The 21,582-nt window shown below is 34.0% G+C and overlaps 1 protein-coding gene across 1 annotated transcript; it reads right to left on the bottom strand.

The window, feature by feature from the left end:
• Nucleotides 1-16,373: 16,373 nt before the first annotated feature.
• Nucleotides 16,374-18,615, bottom strand: LOC139841595 (uncharacterized). The gene is made up of 7 exons (XM_071831809.1): nucleotides 18,000-18,615; nucleotides 17,551-17,949; nucleotides 17,341-17,436; nucleotides 17,223-17,232; nucleotides 16,888-17,082; nucleotides 16,630-16,804; nucleotides 16,374-16,394 (listed from the first exon to the last, which is right to left on the bottom strand). The coding sequence occupies exons 1-7, from the start codon at nucleotides 18,613-18,615 to the stop codon at nucleotides 16,374-16,376; spliced, it is 1,512 nt and encodes a 503-aa protein (XP_071687910.1).
• Between the last annotated feature and the right edge of the window lie 2,967 nt (nucleotides 18,616-21,582).

The following is a 21,582-nucleotide window of genomic DNA, read 5'->3' on the forward strand; positions in this document are numbered from 1 at the left end:
CTTGAATCAATCCATGACCCAGTGTATACGTATCTCAGTATTGATCACAACTCAAACTATATATATTTTGGAATCAACCTCAACCCTGTATAGCTAACTCCAACATTCACATATAGAGTGTCTATGGTTGTTCCGAAATATATATAGATGTGTCGACATGATAGGTCAAAACATTGTATACGTGTCTATGGTATCTCAAGATTACATAATATACAATACAAGTTGATTAAGTTATGGTTGAAATAGATTTGTTACCAATTTTCACGTAGCTTAAATGAGAAAAATTATCCAATCTTGTTTTACCCATAACTTCTTCATTTTAAATCTGTTTTGAGTGAATCAAATTGCTATGGTTTCATATTGAACTCTATTTTATGAATCTAAACAGAAAAAGTATAGGTTTATAGTCGGAAAAATAAGTTACAAGTCGTTTTTGTAAAGGTAGTCATTTCAGTCGAAAGAACGACGTCTAGATGACCATTTTAGAAAACATACTTCCACTTTGAGTTTAACCATAATTTTTGGATATAGTTTCATGTTCATAATAAAAATAATTTTCTCAGAATAACAACTTTTAAATCAAAGTTTATCATAGTTTTTAATTAACTAACCCAAAACAGCCCGCGGTGTTACTACGACGGCGTAAATCCGGTTTTACGGTGTTTTTCGTGTCTCCAGGTTTTAAATCATTAAGTTAGCATATCATATAGATATAGAACATGTATTTAGTTGATTTTAAAAGTCAAGTTAGAAGGATTAACTTTTGTTTGCGAACAAGTTTAGAATTAACTAAACTATGTTCTAGTGATTACAAGTTTAAACCTTTGAATAAGATAGCTTTATATGTATGAATCGAATGATGTTATGAACATCATTACTACCTTAAGTTCCTTGGATAAACCTACTGGAAAAGTGAAAAATGGATCTAGCTTCAACGGATCCTTGGATGGCTCGAAGTTCTTGAAGCAGAATCATGACACGAAAACAAGTTCAAGTAAGATCATCACTTGAAATAAGATTGTTATAGTTATAGAAATTGAACCAAAGTTTGAATATGATTATTACCTTGTATTAGAATGATAACCTACTATAAGAAACAAAGATTTCTTGAGGTTGGATGATCACCTTACAAGATTGGAAGTGAGCTAGCAAACTTGAAAGTATTCTTGATTTTATGTAACTAGAACTTGTAGAATTTATGAAGAACACTTAGAACTTGAAGATAGAACTTGAGAGAGATCAATTAGATGAAGAAAATTGAAGAATGAAAGTGTTTATAGGCGTTTTTGGTCGTTGGTGTATGGATTAGATATAAAGGATATGTAATTTTGTTTTCATGTAAATAAGTCATGAATGATTACTCATATTTTTGTAATTTTATGAGATATTTCATGCTAGTTGCCAAATGATGGTTCCCACATATGTTAGGTGACTCACATGGGCTGCTAAGAGCTGATCATTGGAGTGTATATACCAATAGTACATACATCTAAAAGCTGTGTATTGTACGAGTACGAATACGGGTGCATACGAGTAGAATTGTTGATGAAACTGAACGAGGATGTAATTGTAAGCATTTTTGTTAAGTAGAAGTATTTTAATAAGTGTATTAAAGTCTTTCAAAAGTTTATAAATACATATTAAAACACTACATGTACATACATTTTAACTGAGTCGTTAAGTCATCGTTAGTCGTTACATGTAAGTGTTGTTTTGAAACCTTTAGGTTAACGATCTTGTTAAATGTTGTTAACCCAATGTTTATAATATCAAATGAGATTTTAAATTATTATATTATCATGATATTATCATGTATGAATATCTCTTAATATGACATATATACATTAAATGTCTTTACAACGATAATCGTTACATATATGTCTCGTTTAAAAATCATTAAGTTAGTAGTCTTGTTTTTACATATGTAGTTCGTTGTTAATATACTTAATGATATGTTTACTTATCATAGTATCATGTTAACTATATATATATCCATATATATGTCATCATATAGTTTTTACAAGTTTTAACGTTCGTGAATCACCGGTCAACTTGGGTGGTCAATTGTCTATATGAAACATATTTCAATTAATCAAGTCTTAATAAGTTTGATTGCTTAACATGTTGGAAAAATTTAATCATGTAAATATCAATCTCAATTAATATATATAAACATGGAAAAGTTCGAGTCACTACAGTACCTACCCGTTAAATAAATTTCGTCCCGAAATTTTAAGCTGTTGAAGGTGTTGACGAATCTTCTGGAAATAGATGCGGGTATTTCTTCTTCATCTGATCTTTACGCTCCCAGGTGAACTCGGGTCCTCTAAGAGCATTCCATCGAACCTTAACAATTGGTATCTTGTTTTGCTTAAGTCTTTTAACCTCACGATCCATTATTTCGACGGGTTCTTCGATGAATTGAAGTTTTTTGTTGATTTGGATTTCATCTAACGGAATAGTGAGATCTTCTTTAGCAAAACATTTCTTCAAATTCGAGACGTGGAAAGTGTTATGTACAGCCGCGAGTTGTTGAGGTAACTCAAGTCGGTAAGCTACTGGTCCGACACGATCAATAATCTTGAATGGTCCAATATACCTTGGATTTAATTTCCCTCGTTTACCAAATCGAACAACGCCTTTCCAAGGTGCAACTTTAAGCATGGCCATCTCTCCAATTTCAAATTCTATATCTTTTCTTTTAATGTCAGCGTAGCTCTTTTGTCGACTTTGGGCGGTTTTCAACCGTTGTTGAATTTGGATGATCTTCTCGGTAGTTTCTTGTATAATCTCCGGACCCGTAATCTGTCTATCCCCCACTTCACTCCAACAAATCAGAGACCTGCACTTTCTACCATAAAGTGCTTCAAACGGTGCCATCTCAATGCTTGAATGGTAACTGTTGTTGTAGGAAAATTCTGCTAACGGTAGATGTCGATCCCAACTGTTTCCGAAATCAATAACACATGCTCGTAGCATGTCTTCAAACGTTTGTATTGTCCTTTCACTCTGCCCATCAGTTTGTGGATGATAGGCAGTACTCATGTCTAGACGAGTTCCTAATGCTTGCTGTAATGTCTGCCAGAATCTTGAAATAAATCTGCCATCCCTATCAGAGATAATAGAGATTGGTATTCCATGTCTGGAGACGACTTCCTTCAAATACAGTCGTGCTAACTTCTCCATCTTGTCATCTTCTCTTATTGGCAGGAAGTGTGCTGATTTGGTGAGACGATCAACTATTACCCAAATAGTATCAAAACCACTTGCAGTCCTTGGCAATTTAGTGATGAAATCCATGGTAATGTTTTCCCATTTCCATTCCGGGATTTCGGGTTGTTGAAGTAGACCTGATGGTTTCTGATGCTCAGCTTTGACCTTAGAACACGTCAAACATTCTCCTACGTATTTAGCAACATAAGCTTTCATACCCGGCCACCAAAAATGTTTCTTGAGATCCTTGTACATCTTCCCCGTTCCAGGATGTATTGAGTATCTGGTTTTATGAGCTTCTCTAAGTACCATTTCTCTCATATCTCCAAATTTTGGTACCCAAATCCTTTCAGCCCTATACTGGGTTCCGTCTTCCCGAATATTAAGATGCTTCTCCGATCCTTTGGGTATTTCATCCTTTAAATTTCCCTCTTTTAAAACTCCTTGTTGCGCCTCCTTTATTTGAGTAGTAAGGTTATTATGAATCATTATATTCATAGATTTTACTCGAATGGGTTCTCTGTCCTTCCTGCTCAAGGCATCGGCTACCACATTTGCCTTCCCCGGGTGGTAACGAATCTCAAAGTCGTAATCATTCAATAATTCAATCCACCTACGTGCCTCATATTCAGTTGTTTCTGATTAAATATGTGTTGAAGACTTTTGTGGTCGGTATATATAATACTTTTGACCCCATATAAGTAGTGCCTCCAAGTCTTTAATGCAAAAACAACCGCACCTAATTCCAAATCATGCGTCGTATAATTTTGTTCGTGAATCTTCAATTGTCTAGACGCATAAGCAATCACCTTCGTTCGTTGCATTAATACACAACCGAGACCTTGCTTTGATGCGTTACAATAAATCACAAAATCATCATTCCCTTCAGGCAATGACAATATAGGTGCCGTAGTTAGTTTTTTCTTCAATAACTGAAACGCTTTCTCTTGTTCATCATTCCATTCAAATTTCTTCCCTTTATGCATTAATGCAGTTAAGGGTTTTGCTATTCTGGAAAAGTCTTGGATGAACCTTCTGTAGTAACCAGCTAGTCCTAAAAACTGGCGTATGTGTTTCGGAGTTTTCGGGGTTTCCCACTTTTCAACAGTTTCTATCTTTGCCGGATCCACCTTAATACCTTCTTTGTTCACTATGTGACCGAGGAATTGAACTTCTTCCAACCAAAATGCACACTTTGAAAACTTAGCGTACAATTCTTCCTTCCTCAATACTTCTAACACCTTTCTCAAATGTTCACCGTGTTCTTTGTCATTCTTTGAGTATATAAGTATGTCATCAATGAAAACAATGACATACTTGTCAAGGTATGGTCCACACACTCGGTTCATAAGGTCCATGAACACACCTGGTGTATTAGTTAAACCAAACGGCATGACCATAAACTCGTAATGACCGTAACGTGTTCTGAAAGCAGTCTTTGGAATATCATCTTCTTTCACCCGCATTTGATGATACCCGGAACGTAAGTTAATCTTTGAATAAACAGACGAGCCTTGTAGTTGATCAAATAAGTCGTAGATTCTCGGTAGTGGGTAGCGGTTCTTGATGGTAAGTTTGTTCAACTCTCGGTAGTCGATACACAACCTGAATGTACCATCTTTTTTCTTGACAAACAAAACAGGAGCTCCCCACGGTGATGTGCTTGGTCGAATGAAACCACGCTCTAAAAGTTCTTGTAATTGGCTTTGCAGTTTTTTCATCTCGCTGGGTGCGAGTCTGTAAGGAGCACGAGCTATTGGTGCAGCTCCTGGTACAAGATCTATTTGAAATTCAACGGATCGATGTGGGGGTAATCCCGGTAATTCTTTCGGAAATACATCGGGAAATTCTTTTGCAATGGGAACATCATTGATGCTCTTTTCTTCAGTTTGTACTTTCTCGACGTGTGCTAGAACAGCATAGCAACCTTTTCTTATTAGTTTTTGTGCCTTCAAATTACTAATAAGATGTAGCTTCGTGTTGCCCTTTTCTCCGTACACCATTAAGGGTTTTCCTTTTTCTCGTATAATACGAATTGCATTTTTGTAACAAACGATCTCTACTTTCACTTCTTTCAACCAGTCCATACCGATTATCACATCAAAACTCCCTAACTCTACTGGTATCAAATCAATCTTAAATGTTTCGCTAACCAGTTTAATTTCTCGATTCCGACATATATTATCTGCTGAAATTAATTTACCATTTGCTAATTCGAGTAAAAATTTACTATCCAAAGGCGTCAATGGACAACTTAATTTAGCACAAAAATCTCTACTCCTATAGTTTCTATCCGCACCCGAATCAAATAAAACGTAAGCAGATTTATTGTCAATAAGAAACGTACCCGTAACAAGCTCCGGGTCTTCCTGTGCCTCTGCCGCATTAATATTGAAAACTCTTCCGCGGCCTTGTCCATTCGTGTTCTCCTGGTTCGGGCAATTTCTAATAATGTGGCCAGGTTTTCCACATTTATAACAAACTACATTGGCATAACTTGCTCCGACACTACTTGCTCCGCCATTACTCGTTCCGACACCATTTGTTCCTTTCGTTCTATTAACCCCTGGTCCGTAGACCTCACACTTTGCCGCGCTATGACCATTTCTTTTACACTTGTTGCAAAATTTGGTGCAGAACCCCGAGTGATACTTTTCACACCTTTAGCATAGCTGCTTCTGATTGTTGTTGTTGCGGTTATTATTGTTGTTGGGATGATTGTTATAGTTGTTGTTGTTGTTGTTGTTGTTGTTGTTGTTGTTGTTGTTGTTGTTGGGCCGTTTGTTGTAGTTGCGATTGATGTTGCGATTGTTGGGATAATTGTTGCGATTATTGTTGTAATTGCTGTTGTTGTTGTATTGGTGATTCTTATCACCGTTTTCCTCCCACTTTCTGTTGACTTGCTTCACATTGGCCTCTTCAGCAGTCTGTTCTTTAATTCTTTCTTCAATCTGGTTCACTAGTTTGTGAGCCATTCTACATGCCTGTTGTATGGAGGCGGGCTCGTGTGAACTTATATCTTCTTGGATTCTTTCCGGTAATCCTTTCACAAACGCGTCGATCTTCTCTTCCTCATCTTCGAATGCTCCCGGACACAATAGGCACAATTCTGTGAATCGTCTTTCGTACGTGGTAATATCAAATCCTTGGTTTCGTAATCCTCTAAGTTCTGTCTTGAGCTTATTGACCTCAGTTCTGGGACGGTACTTCTCGTTCATCAAGTGCTTGAATGCTGACCACGGTAGTGCGTACGCATCGTCTTGTCCCACTTGCTCTAGATAGGTATTCCACCATGTTAACGCAGAACCTGTGAAGGTATGCATAGCGTACTTCACTTTGTCCTCTTCAGTACACTTACTTATGGCAAACACCGATTCGACCTTCTCTGTCCACCGTTTCAATCCGATCGGTCCTTCGGTTCCATCAAATTCCAAAGGTTTGCAGGCAGTGAATTCTTTGTAGGTGCATCCTACACGATTTCCTGTACTGCTAGATCCAAGGTTATTGTTGGTATGTAGCGCAGCCTGTACTGCGGCTATGTTTGAAGCTCGAAAAGTACGGAATTCCTCTTCATTCATATTCACGGTGTGTCGAGTAGTCGGTGCCATTTCCTTCAAAATAGTCAAATGGAACAAGTTAATCATACAGAATATTAAGAGTAGTTAATAGTATTTCGTAGCATAATATGAACTCATTTATAAAAGCTTTTTCTTCATATTAGCGTTTTATAAGTTTAAATTCGGGTAGTACCTACCCGTTAAGTTCATACTTAGTAGCTAATATACAATTCAACTACTACAATTCTATATGAAAAACTGATTATAATAATATTTCGCGTTCAAACTTTTACACAATATTTTACAAACTTACAATACCGCTTATTTTACATATAGCATGAAATATAGCACACAATAAATTTGATACAAGATGGTTGTGAAGATAATTCTAGCTAGTACACAAGTCGTTCAGCAAAGGCAATAAAGACACATAATTCATACGTCCAGAAACAAGTCATGCATTCTGGTTTTACTAGGATTACTTCCCATCCTTGGTCTTGTGGAACATAACCGTTATGGCCGTTGATAAGACAGCGTGTTGTAACGTCGTCAAAGGGACGAGGGTTACGTAATGTCCAACAGTCTCGTAATAACCTAAAAACCTCATTTCTTACCCCAATTACCGACTCCGTCACTTGTGGGAACGTTTTGTTTAATAGTTGTAGCCCGATGTTCTTGTTCTCACTTTGGTGAGAAGCGAACATTACTAATCCGTAAGCATAACATGCTTCTTTATGTTGCATGTTAGCCGCTTTTTCTAAATCACGAAGTCCAATATTCGGATATATTGAGTCAAAATAATTTCTTAACCCATTGCGTAAAATAGCATTTGGGTTCCCCGCAATATATGCGTCAAAGTAAACACATCGTAACTTATGGATTTCCCAATGTGATATCCCCCATCTTTCGAACGAAAGCCTTTTATAAACCAAGGCATTCTTGGAACGTTCTTCGAATGTCTTACAAACTGATCTCGCCTTAAATAGTTATGCCGAAGAATTCTGACCGACTCTAGACAAGATTTCATCCATCATGTCTCCGGGTAGGTCTCTTAAAATATTGGGTTGTCTATCCATTTTGTGTTTTTCTACTGTAAAATAGACAAGAGTTAGATTCATAAAAAAAAATACTTATTAATACAAGCAATTTTTACATATATCATAAAGCATAAGCACACTATATTACATATATTACACCACACGAATACAACTATCTTATTCCGACTCGCTTGTTTCTTCTTCTTCGGTTTTGGTTCGTTTTGCCAAGTTTCTAGGGATATATGATGTTCCCCTAATACGAGCCGTCGTTTTCTACATTGGTTTAGAAAAACCTGGTGGTTTAGAGGTTCCTGGGTCATTGTTACAACTTAAGAACTTCGGGGGTTGACGATACATATAAAGTTCATCGGGGTTGGAATTAGATTTCTCTATTTTTATGCCCTTTCCCTTATTATTTTCTTTTGCCTTTTTAAATTCAGTTGGGGTAATTTCTATAACATCATCGGAATTCTCGTCAGAATCCGATTCATCGGAGAATTGGTAATCCTCCCAATATTTTGCTTCCTTGGCGGAAACACCATTGACCATAATTAACCTTGGTCGGTTGGTTGAGGATTTTCTTTTACTTAACCGTTTTATTATTTCCCCCACTGGTTGTATTTCTTCATCCGGTTCCGATTCTTCTTCCGGTTCCGACTCTTCTTTCGGGTCCTCTTCGGGAACTTGTGAATCAGTCCACGAATCATTCCAATTTACATTTGACTCTTCATTATTATTAGGTGAGTCAATGGGACTTGTTCTAGAGGTAGACATCTATCACATAATATCAAACGCGTTAAGAGATTAATATATCACATAATATTCACATGTTAAAAATATATAGTTTCCAACAAAATTTGTTAAGCAATCATTTTTCAAGTAAACACGGTCGAAGTCCAGACTCACTAATGCATCCTAACAAACTCGATAAGACACATTAATGCAAAATTCTGGTTCTCTAAGACCAACGCTCGGATACCAACTGAAATGTCCCGTTCTTATTGATTAAAAACGTTCCATATTAATTGATTTCGTTGCGAGGTTTTGACCTCTATATGAGACGTTTTTCAAAGACTGCATTCATTTTAAAACAAACCATAACCTTTATTTCATCAATAAAGGTTTAAAAAGCTTTACGTAGATTATCAAATAAGGATAATCTAAAATATCCTGTTTACACACGACCATTACATAATGGTTTACAATACAAATATGTTACAACAAAATAAGTTTCTTGAATGCAGTTTTTACACAATATCATACAAGCATGGACTCCAAATCTCGTCCTTATTTAAGTATGCGACAGCGGAAGCTCTTAATAATCACCTGAGAATAAACATGCTTAAAACGTCAACAAAAATGTTGGTGAGTTATAGGTTTAACCTATATACATCAAATCATAATAATAGACCACAAGATTTCATATTTCAATACACATCCCATACATAGAGATAAAAATCATTCATATGGTGAATACCTGGTAACCGACATTAACAAGATGCATATATAAGAATATCCCCATCATTCCGGGACACCCTTCGGATATGATATAAATTTCGAAGTACTAAAGCATCTGGTACTTTGGATGGAGTTTGTTAGGCACAATAGATCTATCTTTAGGATTCGCGTCAATTAGGGTGTCTGTTCCCTAATTCTTAGATTACCAGACTTTATAAAAAGGGGCATATTCGATTTCGATAATTCAACCATAGAATGTAGTTTCACGTACTTGTGTCTATTTTGTAAATCATTTATAAAACCTGCATGTATTCTCATCCCAAAAATATTAGATTTTAAAAGTGGGACTATAACTCACTTTCACAGATTTTTACTTCGTCGGGAAGTAAGACTTGGCCACTGGTTGATTCACGAACCTATAACAATATATACATATATATATATCAAAGTATGTTCAAAATATATTTACAACACTTTTAATATATTTTGATGTTTTAAGTTTATTAAGTCAGCTGTCCTCGTTAGTAACCTACAACTAGTTGTCCACAGTTAGATGTACAGAAATAAATCGATAAATATTATCTTGAATCAATCCACGACCCAGTATATACATATCTCAGTATTGATCACAACTCAAACTATATATATTTTGGAATCAACCTCAACCCTTTATAGCTAACTCCAACATTCACATATAGAGTGTCTATGGTTGTTCCGAAATATATATAGATGTGTCGACATGATAGGTCGAAACATTGTATACGTGTCTATGGTATCTTAAGATTACATAATATACAATACAAGTTGATTAAGTTATGGTTGGAATAGATTTGTTACCAATTTTCACGTAGCTAAAATGAGAAAAATTATCCAATTTTGTTTTACCCATAACTTCTTCATTTTAAATCCGTTTTGAGTGAATCAAATTGCTATGGTTTCATATTGAACTCTATTTTATGAATCTAAACAGAAAAAGTATAGGTTTATAGTCAGAAAAATAAGTTACAAGTTGTTTTTGTAAAGGTAGTCATTTCAGTCGAAAGAACGACGTCTAGATGACCATTTTAGAAAACATACTTCCACTTTGAGTTTAACCATAATTTTTGGATATAGTTTCATGTTCATAATAAAAATCATTTTCTCAGAATAACAACTTTTAAATCAAAGTTTATCATAGTTTTTAATTAACTAACCTAAAACAGCCCGCGGTGTTACTACGACGGCGTAAATCCGGTTTTACGGTGTTTTTCGTGTCTCCAGGTTTTAAATCATTAAGTTAGCATATCATATAGATATAGAACATGTGTTTAGTTGATTTTAAAAGTCAAGTTAGAAGGATTAACTTTTGTTTGCGAACAAGTTTAGAATTAACTAAACTATGTTCTAGTGATTACAAGTTTAAACCTTCGAATAAGATAGCTTTATATGTATGAATCGAATGATGTTATGAACATCATTACTACCTTAAGTTCCTTGGATAAACCTACTGGAAAAGTGAAAAATGGATCTAGCTTCAACGGATCCTTGGATGGCTCGAAGTTCTTGAAGCAGAATCATGACACGAAAACAAGTTCAAGTAAGATCATCACTTGAAATAAGATTGTTATAGTTATAGAAATTGAACCAAAGTTTGAATATGATTATTATCTTGTATTAGAATGATAACCTACTGTAAGAAACAAAGATTTCTTGAGGTTGGATGATCACCTTACAAGATTGGAAGTGAGCTAGCAAACTTGAAAGTATTCTTGATTTTATGTAACTAGAACTTGTAGAATTTATGAAGAACACTTAGAACTTGAAGATAGAACTTGAGAGAGATCAATTAGATGAAGAAAATTGAAGAATAAAAGTGTTTGTAGGTGTTTTTGGTCGTTGGTGTATGGATTAGATATAAAGGATATGTAATTTTGTTTTCATGTAAATAAGTCATGAATGATTACTCATATTTTTGTAATTTTACGAGATATTTCATGCTAGTTGCCAAATGATGGTTCCCACATGTGTTAGGTGACTCACATGGGCTGCTAAGAGCTGATCATTGGAGTATATATACCAATAGTACATACATCTAAAAGCTGTGTATTGTACGAGTACGAATACGGGTGCATACGAGTAGAATTGTTGATGAAACTGAACGAGGATGTAATTGTAAGAATTTTTGTTAAGTAGAAGTATTTTGATAAGTGTATTGAAGTCTTTCAAAAGTGTATAAATACATATTAAAACACTACATGTATATACATTTTAACTGAGTCGTTAAGTCATCGTTAGTCGTTACATGTAAGTGTTGTTTTGAAACCTTTAGGTTAACGATCTTGTTAAATGTTGTTAACCCAATGTTTATAATATCAAATGAGATTTTAAATTATTATATTATCATGATATTATCATGTATGAATATCTCTTAATATGACATATATATATATTAAATGTCTTTACAACGATAATCGTTACATATATGTCTCGTTTAAAAATCATTAAGTTAGTAGTCTTGTTTTTACATATGTAGTTCATTGTTAATATACTTAATGATATGTTTACTTATCATAGTATCATATTAACTATATATATATATCCATATATATGTCATCATATAGTTTTTACAAGTTTTAACGTTCGTGAATCACCGGTCAACTTGGGTGGTCAATTGTCTATATGAAACATATTTCAATTAATCAAGTATTAATAAGTTTGATTGCTTAACATGTTGGAAACATTTAATCATGTAAATATCAATCTCAATTAATATATATAAACATGGAAAAGTTCGGGTCACTACAAATATGATACAATTTTACACAAGATATTTATTTATTTATAGAATGGATATACCTAAACCTTGCTACAACACTTATAGGCAGTGTACCTAATCGTACAGTAGTGTAGTTTTTAGTAAGTCCGGTTCGTTCCACAGGGATCTCTTAAACAAGCTTAACGCTATAATTTTAAAAACTATATTATAAATACGTCAAATTATAAGTCTATATATTAAATTAACGAGGTATCATTTAGTTAATATAAAGCCCATTAATAGCCCATAGTCTAATTTCCACAAGTGTCATTCTTTTGTCCAAACCCCAATTATGGTACAAAGCCCAATTACCCAATTTTAATATTTAGCCCAACATCATGATTACTTCGGCATTAAATAAGCATAATAATAACTTAGCTACGAGACATTAAATTAAAAATAACATTAACCATAACTTACAGTGATTAAAAATAGCGTAGCGTTACATGGACAGAAATTCGACTTACACCCTTACAACATTCGCTAACATACCCTTATTATTAGAAATTAAAATTAAAATTAAAATTATAATATAAATATAAATATATATACGAGTGAGAGATTGAAAGGAAAAAGATGTAAAATTCGAGCAGAATTCGATGGCTTTTATAGGCCCACGTTGCACTGTAGAGTTCCGCGAGTGCTGAGGTTTCCTTCACAAAAGTACCGCGAGTGCGGAGGTCTGAAAACAGCTCACATATTAGATTCAAAACGTGGGTTGCGTAAAATTATATTATATAATAATATATATAATTAATTATATATATTATTTTATTCTTATGCATAATTGACTTGAAATTTTTGGTCCGTCGCGTCGAGCGTTGAGAGTTGACTTTGGTCCCGGTTCCGGATTTTCGAACGTCCTTGCGTACAATTTAATATCTTGTATTTTGCTTTTCGCGTCTTGTACTCTTGTAATTTCGAGACGTTTCTCATCAATAATTGGAACCACTTTGATTGTATTTTGTACTTTTGAGCTTTTTGGTCGTTTGCATCTTTAATTCGTCGAATCTGTTTTTTGTCTTCACCTTTTATTATTTAAATGAATATCACTTGTAAATAGAACAATTGCAACTAAAAGCTTATCTTTCTTTAGGGATAATGCTATGAAATATATGTTCGTTTTTAGCATTATCAAAACCCTAAGTAAAATGGAAGCAATCCAGATAATACGAAGGAAAAATGGAAGCAAATAAACTGATCATCATATAATTAATAGAAATTACTACTAATATTTACATTAAATTAAAGGAGTATAATTTATACAAAATTTAAAAGATACTAACATAAATCTAGTTATATGCAAATCGGTTTACAAAAACACCCAACTCATAGGCCCAAAAACACGACATGCATTCTGGTATCGTGACTTCGAACCCATAGATGTGTGGAAAATAACCACGGTGGTTAGAGATAGGGCACGGCGTTGCCACGTCAGCAAAAGGACGGCGGTTCAATAACAATAAACATCGCAGCAAATCAAAAACCCTTGTTCTCACCGCAACCACCATCTCCGGCTCTGGTGGGAATGTTTCATTCAAAATTTGTAAACCGAGATGCTTTTCCTCTATTTTGCAAGAGGCAAACATAATTAAACCATAAACATAAACAGCCTCTTTAAGTTGGCTGTTCGAAGCTTGCTTGAGACATTCAAGCCCGTAATCGATATGTCTATCGTCAAAATAAGCTATCAAATCCTAGCGAAATAAAGGGTTTTGCCAAGGTAATAGAGGCCACCGATCTTGGGAAAGCCTTTTTAATACTAAAGGATCTTTGGAAAGCTTCGAAAAACTTCTGCAAACTGACTTACACATGAACAACTGGTCGGATGAGTAACTTCCTACTCGAGATAAAATTTCCATAAGCATATCTTGTGGAAGATTTTCGATCGTCTTCGGTTGAGTAACTTCCATTTTTTTAAAATAAAAAATACGAGAAAAAAGGATGAACTTTATGTACTTGAGAGAAATATGTACAGGAAGATGATGGAAAGTATAACAGAGAAAAGACTTGAGAAGAAAATATGCAACTTGCTTTCTGGCATTAAAAGTTGATTTTTGGTGAAAGTGAATCGACAAGATACCACGTGTGCACTTAATGATGATTTTATTTAAGTATAAAATATACCTCTTATTTTATTTCAATTTGTATCTATAACAAAGTCAATATATATTACTAGCAAATAATATTAAGTAAAGGATAGTTGGCAAATAATAACCATTAGATTATTATGAGGACCATATCAAACTCAATGATATATTTGCCAATTTATGATATAATTCTAACTTGGTACAAAAATATGAAAGACAATCTATTTCTATATCTATAATTGTTAAAAGCACATAGTACAACACCTTAAAGCACCTCATTACATTTGAAAAAGCATATTTACCCATATAAACGAATAATATCATATGCAATTTGAGAGTTTTCTTTTACAAGAAGATTTTTGGTGATACAAGTTTCTTATTTTACCCTTAAATTGCTATTAGGTCAATATACCATTTATGGGTAAGATAGACAATTTACAAAAAATAAATCAAAACTAAATAAAAAGGTGGGACCTATTACTTACCCACAAAATAATTACCTACATAATAGGGATGCATTTACCTTACCCATAAAGTATGTTACAAGTTACAATCATTTTTTTCTTGTTCCCTTATATTTTCACGAATTGTGAAAATATTTTTAATATTAATCAAGTTTTTTGCCAAAAAAAAAAAAAAGTTACAACCATTTTTTACAACTATTTTCACCATTTTTTTCTTGTTCCCTTATATCTTATATTCTTATCTTTTAAAAGGGATAATTTATATGGTGTTTATATTTATTTTAATAATAATCTTCTATTCTTATCTTTTAAAATGGAGTTTGGGGTGATGTAATGACATGTTTTAGGCTATTGTAACATGTGCTTCAAACAATTGTAAAATGCTAATGATGATGTAATAATTAAAACTATTTAAATTTAAATTAAATATGTGTATTCTATAACTAAATGATCAAAATATTGCTTTCTCAACTTTATACGCAACTCGATTTCCAATGTATATCCACCAGAGTGTTCCCTTTCTCAACTTTAAATAGAAGTTTACCCTTTTTTAAATCAACATACATTTTATTCCAATTTACACTTCAACTTTTAAGTGTCCATTATCTATCCACCATTTTCAACACCCAAATACAAAAGATATCAAATCTAGGATCATGAAAAGCTGTCTTCTGGATCATTGACCCTCATGGTGTTTGCAATGCATTGAGTCACGGTTCCATAATCAGATCAGAGAGATCATAGTTATTCGATCTGATTGTGGAACGTGCCTCACTCCGTTGCTAACGCTAGCATTTTACCAAATCTAGGATCATGAAAACCTGTCTTCCGGATCATTGACCCTCATGGTGTTTGCAATGCATTGAGTTACGGTTCCATAATCAGATCAGAGAGATCATAGTTATTCTGATTGTGGAAACGTGCCTCAATCCGTTGCTAACACTAGCATGATTTTCGACCTGCGGGTTTTGGGCATGAAAAAAGATCTTAGAAAGCACATATCTCCATCTTTTTCATCTTATAGATATACATGTCTTGCAAAAATAAAACATAAAAAAATAACATCACTAAAAAATAACATCACTAAACATTATGAAAAAAGATCATGAAAAAATAACATCACTAAACATTATGAAAAAAGATCATGAAAACCTGTCTTTCGGATCATTGACCCTCATGTTGTTAGCAATGCATTGAGTCACAATTGGTAGTGAGGCATACCCAATTTAGATGAAAATTGTAGTGACCAATTTAGATGTAAATTGGGTCATGCATCAATACCATATGGGAACCAATGAAGCTCCATCTTTGTCTTTTGTTTAAAAGATGAAAATTTTCTAGTTTTGTATTTTAAAAAAATGACATCACTAAACATTATGCATTATTTGTTTGTATAATACAACCTTTAAAATTGATTGATCCACCATTTTTTTCATCTTCATTGATTCCCAAATGGTAGTGAGGCATAACCAATTTAGAAGAAAATTGGGTTATGCATCACTACAATATGGGAACAAATGAAGATCCATCTTTGGGTTATGCATCACTTGTGATTCTGTTATCCCGACTAGTCATGTCCTCATCAACCTGATTTGAGGCAATTTGTTTATACAGTAATAAGTTTGGCTCAGTTATATCATCACTACATTATCGTAATAAAACTAGCAAAAATAACTTACGTAATTAGACAGCCACTCCTCAAACTCCTGACTATGTAAATGTTGAATGTCACGCTTACGTTTTTTTCCGGATTTTGATGACTAAGAATATTCAGATGCTCTCTGCAATCAAAGTAACAAAAAGAGAATAATGTACATTATCGTCAAAAATGCACAATGTCATATAAAAAAATAATCTCATAACATAGTAAATTTAAATAACTTACGTTCGTAAGAAATCTATTTCACTACAATTGAACAGCACATGTGAGTGTGCAATAGCCAAAGTGTCATAGCCGATTTTTACTACGTTTGATGCACAAATTGGTCAACCAGGCATACAAAATATTGGTAAGACAGTATCATCACCATCATCATCATGATTTCGGCTAGTCTTATTATGTATGGTCTCGACATCACTGGCTAAATACATAGAACAAAATGACAAACACTCTTCCGCTAAATATCCTTCTACAATTGAACCCTCGGGTTTACTCTTGTTTCGCACATAAGATTTTAATGTACCTAAATAACTGAGTGGTCAAAAAAAGTTTATATCATATTCAAAAAAAGTTGTATTCAAACGAGTATAATTTACTACAGGATAAATGGTCACCTCTCGATTGGATACATCCAACGGTAATGAACAGATCCCCCTAATCTGGCCTCTGAAGCTAGATGAACTGATAGATAAATAATGACATCAAAAAATGATGGTGGAAAAATCCTTTCTAAATCACAAAGTATTTTTCCAATATCTTTTTCCATGTTAAATAAATCATTAGGATTAAGAACTTTTGAGCATAATTGTCTGTAGTACCAACATCACTTCATGATAACAGAATGCACATGCTTCGGTAAAATATTTCTTATTGCCACGGGAAGCAACTGCTGTATCAAAATATGATTATCGTGACTTTTTAGGCCTAACATTTTTGGAGTAGGTTTTACCTGAATGCATCTAGAAATATTAGCAGCATAACCATCTGACACTTTCACCTCTTTTAGCACATTACAAAATTTTTCTTTTTCTTTTTTATCCATTTCGAAACATGCAGGAGGAAATTACACTTTGCCATTTGTAAAGGTTCTGGATGAAGTTCATGTCTAATACCCATTTCTTCCAAATCACGATGTCCTTTTAAATGATCCTTGGTCTTTCTATCTGTATTCATTAACATTCCAATGAGACTGTCACATACATTCTTTTCAGTATGCATTACATCTATATTATGACGTATTAAGTTATTTTTCCAGTATGGTAACTGAAAAAAAATACTTCTCTTCTTCCAATTATATGGTAAAGATGGGTTATCCTTCACAAGTTTTCCAAATTTTATTTCAAAGCCTTTCAGCTCCGCAAGCACTTGTTCCCCTGTTAAGCTACGCGGTGGTCCTTCACATTCTTCTGTACCATCAAAAGAATCTTTATCCATACGGAAAGGATGCAATGATTCCAACCAGCAGCGATGTGCCATGAAGATTTCTTTGTGGGAGTTTGATAACCGTGTTGATCTGGTTTCCTTATGGCATGAAGGACAAGCTAATTTACCTTTAGTGCTCCAACCCGATAAATTCGCATACACAGGAAAGTCACTTACCATCCATAACAAAAAAGCACGCAGTGTGAAGTAAATCTTAGTTGATGCGTCATAAGTATTAACTCCAGTATCCACAACTCTTTCACATCATCAACTAGAGGTTGCATATAGACATCTATATTTTTACCTGGAGCAGATGGACCGGATGTAAGTAAACTTAGGAATAGAAAAGGTTTTTTCATGCACAACCATGGAGGTAGATTATATGGCATCAAAACAACAGGCCATGTACTATGTGAAACACTCATGTTTCCAAAAGAGTTAAACCCATAACTCGCCAAACCAAGCCTCACATTACGAGGTTCTTTAGAAAATTCACTATTCTCATAATCGAATGTTTTCCAGGCTGGTGAATCTGCGGGATGTCTTAATCTACCATCTTTCATACGACTCTCTTCATGCCATCTCATCGACCCGGCCATTTTAGGCGACATAAACAATCTTTGCAAGCGTGGTATGAGTGGAAAATAACGCAACACTTTTGCTCCAACATTCGTAGCTTTATAATCACCATCATTATCAGCTTCTGTGGTTGACCTATTTTCAGAATCATTATTAATTTGTTTATATCTTGAGGTCTGACATACGTCACACTTAATTTTGTCCTTGTTTTCTTTCCAGTACAACATACAATCATTTGGACAAGCATCAATTTTCTCATAACCTAGACCTAAATCTCTTATTATCTTCCTTAATTCATACAATGACTTCGGTATGGCAGCATGAGGGAAGGCTTCCCTCATTGTGTCAAAAATCATGCTGAATCCTTTTTCATTACATTTTCCAACACATTTTGAATGGAAGAGTCTTACAATGAACGAAAGAACATAGAACTTACAACCGGTATATAATTCTTTCTTTGCATCTTCCAATACTTTATTAAACTTTTCAGCATTTTAGTTTGGTACAGTCTGATTTTCAGTTTGTTGTATATCATCTTCATCTTCATCTTCAAAAACATTGAAGACGCATTGGGCCAATGCTTGCATATCATCTTCATTAGCATCTTCAAACGTTGATCTATCATTCGGTTTGAAATACACATTTGGAATTTTATAACCTTCGAAAAATCCATCACATAGCAAATGTGTTTTAGCCTGGACCCGATCAACCCGTTTGTGATTACCACAATATTTGCACGGACAATATATATGACCATCTTTTACCTTTTTAGAGAAAATACGTTCTATAAATTTGTCAAGTCCTTTTTCGTATGCAGGGGAAGATCTAGACAATGACATCCAAGTCGAGTCCATCATATATAGACCTGTATTCTACAAACACATTTAATCGGACATAAATTAACGTTGTTCAAAATCAAAGATTGTACTGTAAGAATTAAGGGGTATGGACATGAAACAAAAGAAATTAACCTGGTTCAAAATCAAAGATTCAAAATTAAGGGGTATGGACAAAGCGTATGAAACAAGCTGACCCAATTTTTCGATGATTGCAACTTATATCTTCAATTACGTATTAACTGATTAATAATTGATGATTGAAATTAACTTAGATCTGTAAACACATCTTCAAAAACTGATGATGATTGCAATTGCAATTAAATACGTACGATGTTATTATAAATTATTAATAGTAATAGTAGTAATAATAATAATAATTATTATTATTATATGATGATTTTGATACATCTAATAAGATCTAATACTATAAGTTTAAGATAAAGATTCAAATAATTAATAAAATATAAAATAATATACATAATGTAGGTTAAAAGTTGGTTGGTGGTGTACGGATCATCACCCTTATGGTTTAGGCCAGGTATAGGGTTATGGTACATGGTTTAATGTTTATGGTATATAGGATATATAGGATTTAGGATATCGGGTTTAGGATTAAGTGTTTATGATTTAATGTGTAAGTTTACGGTATATGGTATAGGGTTTAGGGTTTAGGGTTTAGGTTTAGGGTTAATGTTTAGGGTTTATGGTTTAGGGTTTATGGTTTAGGGTTTATAAACCCTAAACCCTGAACCCCAAAGATTAAATCATAAACCCTAAACCCTAAACCCTAACCCTAAACCCTCACCCTAAACTAAAAACTCTAAACCCTATACCCTAAATCTTATACCATAAACACTAAACCATGTACCCTAAACCATATACCCTAAACCATAAGGGTGATGATCCGTACAGGTATAGGGTTAGGGTACATGGTTAATCGTTTAATGTTTATGGTATATAGGATATAGGATTTAGGGTATCGGGTTTAGGATTAAGTGTTTATGATTTAATGTGTACGTTTACGGTATATGGTATAGGGTATAGGGTTTAGGGTTTAGGGTTAAGTGTCTATGATTTACTGTTTAGGGTTTAGTGTCTAGGGTTTAGGGTTTATAAACCTTAAACCCTAAACCCTGAACCCCAAACATTAAATCATAAACCCTAAACCCTAAACCCTAACCCAAAACCAAAAACTCTAAACCCTATACCCTAAATCTTATACCATAAACACTAAACCATGTACCCTAAACCCTATACCCTAAACCATAAGGGTGATGATCCGTACAAGTATATGGTTAGGGTACATGGTTTAATGTTTATGGTATATATAGGATATAGGATTTAGGGTATCTGGTGTAGGATTAAATGTTTATGATTTAATGTGTACGTTTACGGTATATGGTATAGGGTTTAGGGTTTGGGGTTTAGGGTTTAGGGTTAAGTGTCTATGATTTAATGTATAGGGTTTAGGGTTTATAAACCCCAAACCCTAAACCCCAAACATTAAATCATAGACACTTAACCCTAAACCCTAAACCCTAACCCTAAACCAAAAACTCTAAACCCTATACCCTAAATCTTATACCATAAACACTAAACCATGTACCCTAAACCCTATACCCTAAACCATAAGGGTGATGATCCGTACAGGTATAGGGTTAGGGTACATGGTTTAATGTTTATGGTATATATAGGATATAGGATTTAGGGTATCGGGATTAGGATTAAGTGTTTATGATTTAATGTGTACGTTTACGGTATATGGTATAGGGTTTAGGGTTTAGGGTTTAGGGTTTAGGGTTTGGGGTTTGGGGTTTGGGGTTTAGGGTTTAGGGTTAAGTGTATATGATTTAATGTTTAGGGTTTAGGGTTTATAAACCCAAAACCCTGAACCCCAAACATTAAATCATAAACCCTAACCCTAAACCAAAAACTCTAAACCCTCTACCCTAAATCTTATACCATAAACACTAAACCATGTACCCTAAACCCTATACCCTAAACCATAAGGGTGATGATCCGTACACCATCAACTTTTAGGCACACCACCAAAAACCAAACCATACACATTAAACCACAAACTCTAAACCATAAACCCTATACCAACCCTAAACCCTACCTATACTTAAAACCCTAAACCAGAAACCATATACCCTGAACATTATACCATATGCATGAACCCTAAACATTAAACCCTAAACCCTAAAGCCTAAACCATGCACCTCCCAAATTTGGGTAAATTCAAATTTCACCTCCAAACCTAAAAATAATACAATGTTAAATTACGATAAACGATGTTAAATTACGATAAATTATGATATATTTAAAAAAATACATTTTATGAATAATTAAATTAATTTCGTGTACATTTATTCTATAAAGTTTATAAATTAATTACCAGTAATAGCTAGATAATAGAGAAGTTATTCGACCTCAATTAATTTTCACCAAAACTTACCCTCTAAAAAG

This window comes from Rutidosis leptorrhynchoides, chromosome 4, assembly GCF_046630445.1.
Source record: "Rutidosis leptorrhynchoides isolate AG116_Rl617_1_P2 chromosome 4, CSIRO_AGI_Rlap_v1, whole genome shotgun sequence".
Lineage (NCBI taxonomy): Eukaryota > Viridiplantae > Streptophyta > Magnoliopsida > Asterales > Asteraceae > Rutidosis > Rutidosis leptorrhynchoides.

What these genes read in the sequence shown, in the direction of transcription:
- LOC139841595 (XM_071831809.1), bottom strand. Translation starts at nt 18,615, where the DNA reads ATGAGGGAAGCCTTCCCTCATGCTGCCATACCGAAGTCATTGTATGAA. An exon ending in ATCCGGTCCATCTGCTCCAG is followed by an intron (nt 17,950 to 17,999) that starts GTAAAAATATAG and finishes GATGTGAAAGAG; the next exon opens with TTGTGGATACTGGAGTTAAT. An exon ending in TGGATGTATCCAATCGAGAG is followed by an intron (nt 16,805 to 16,887) that starts GTGACCATTTAT and finishes TTGACCACTCAG; the next exon opens with TTATTTAGGTACATTAAAAT.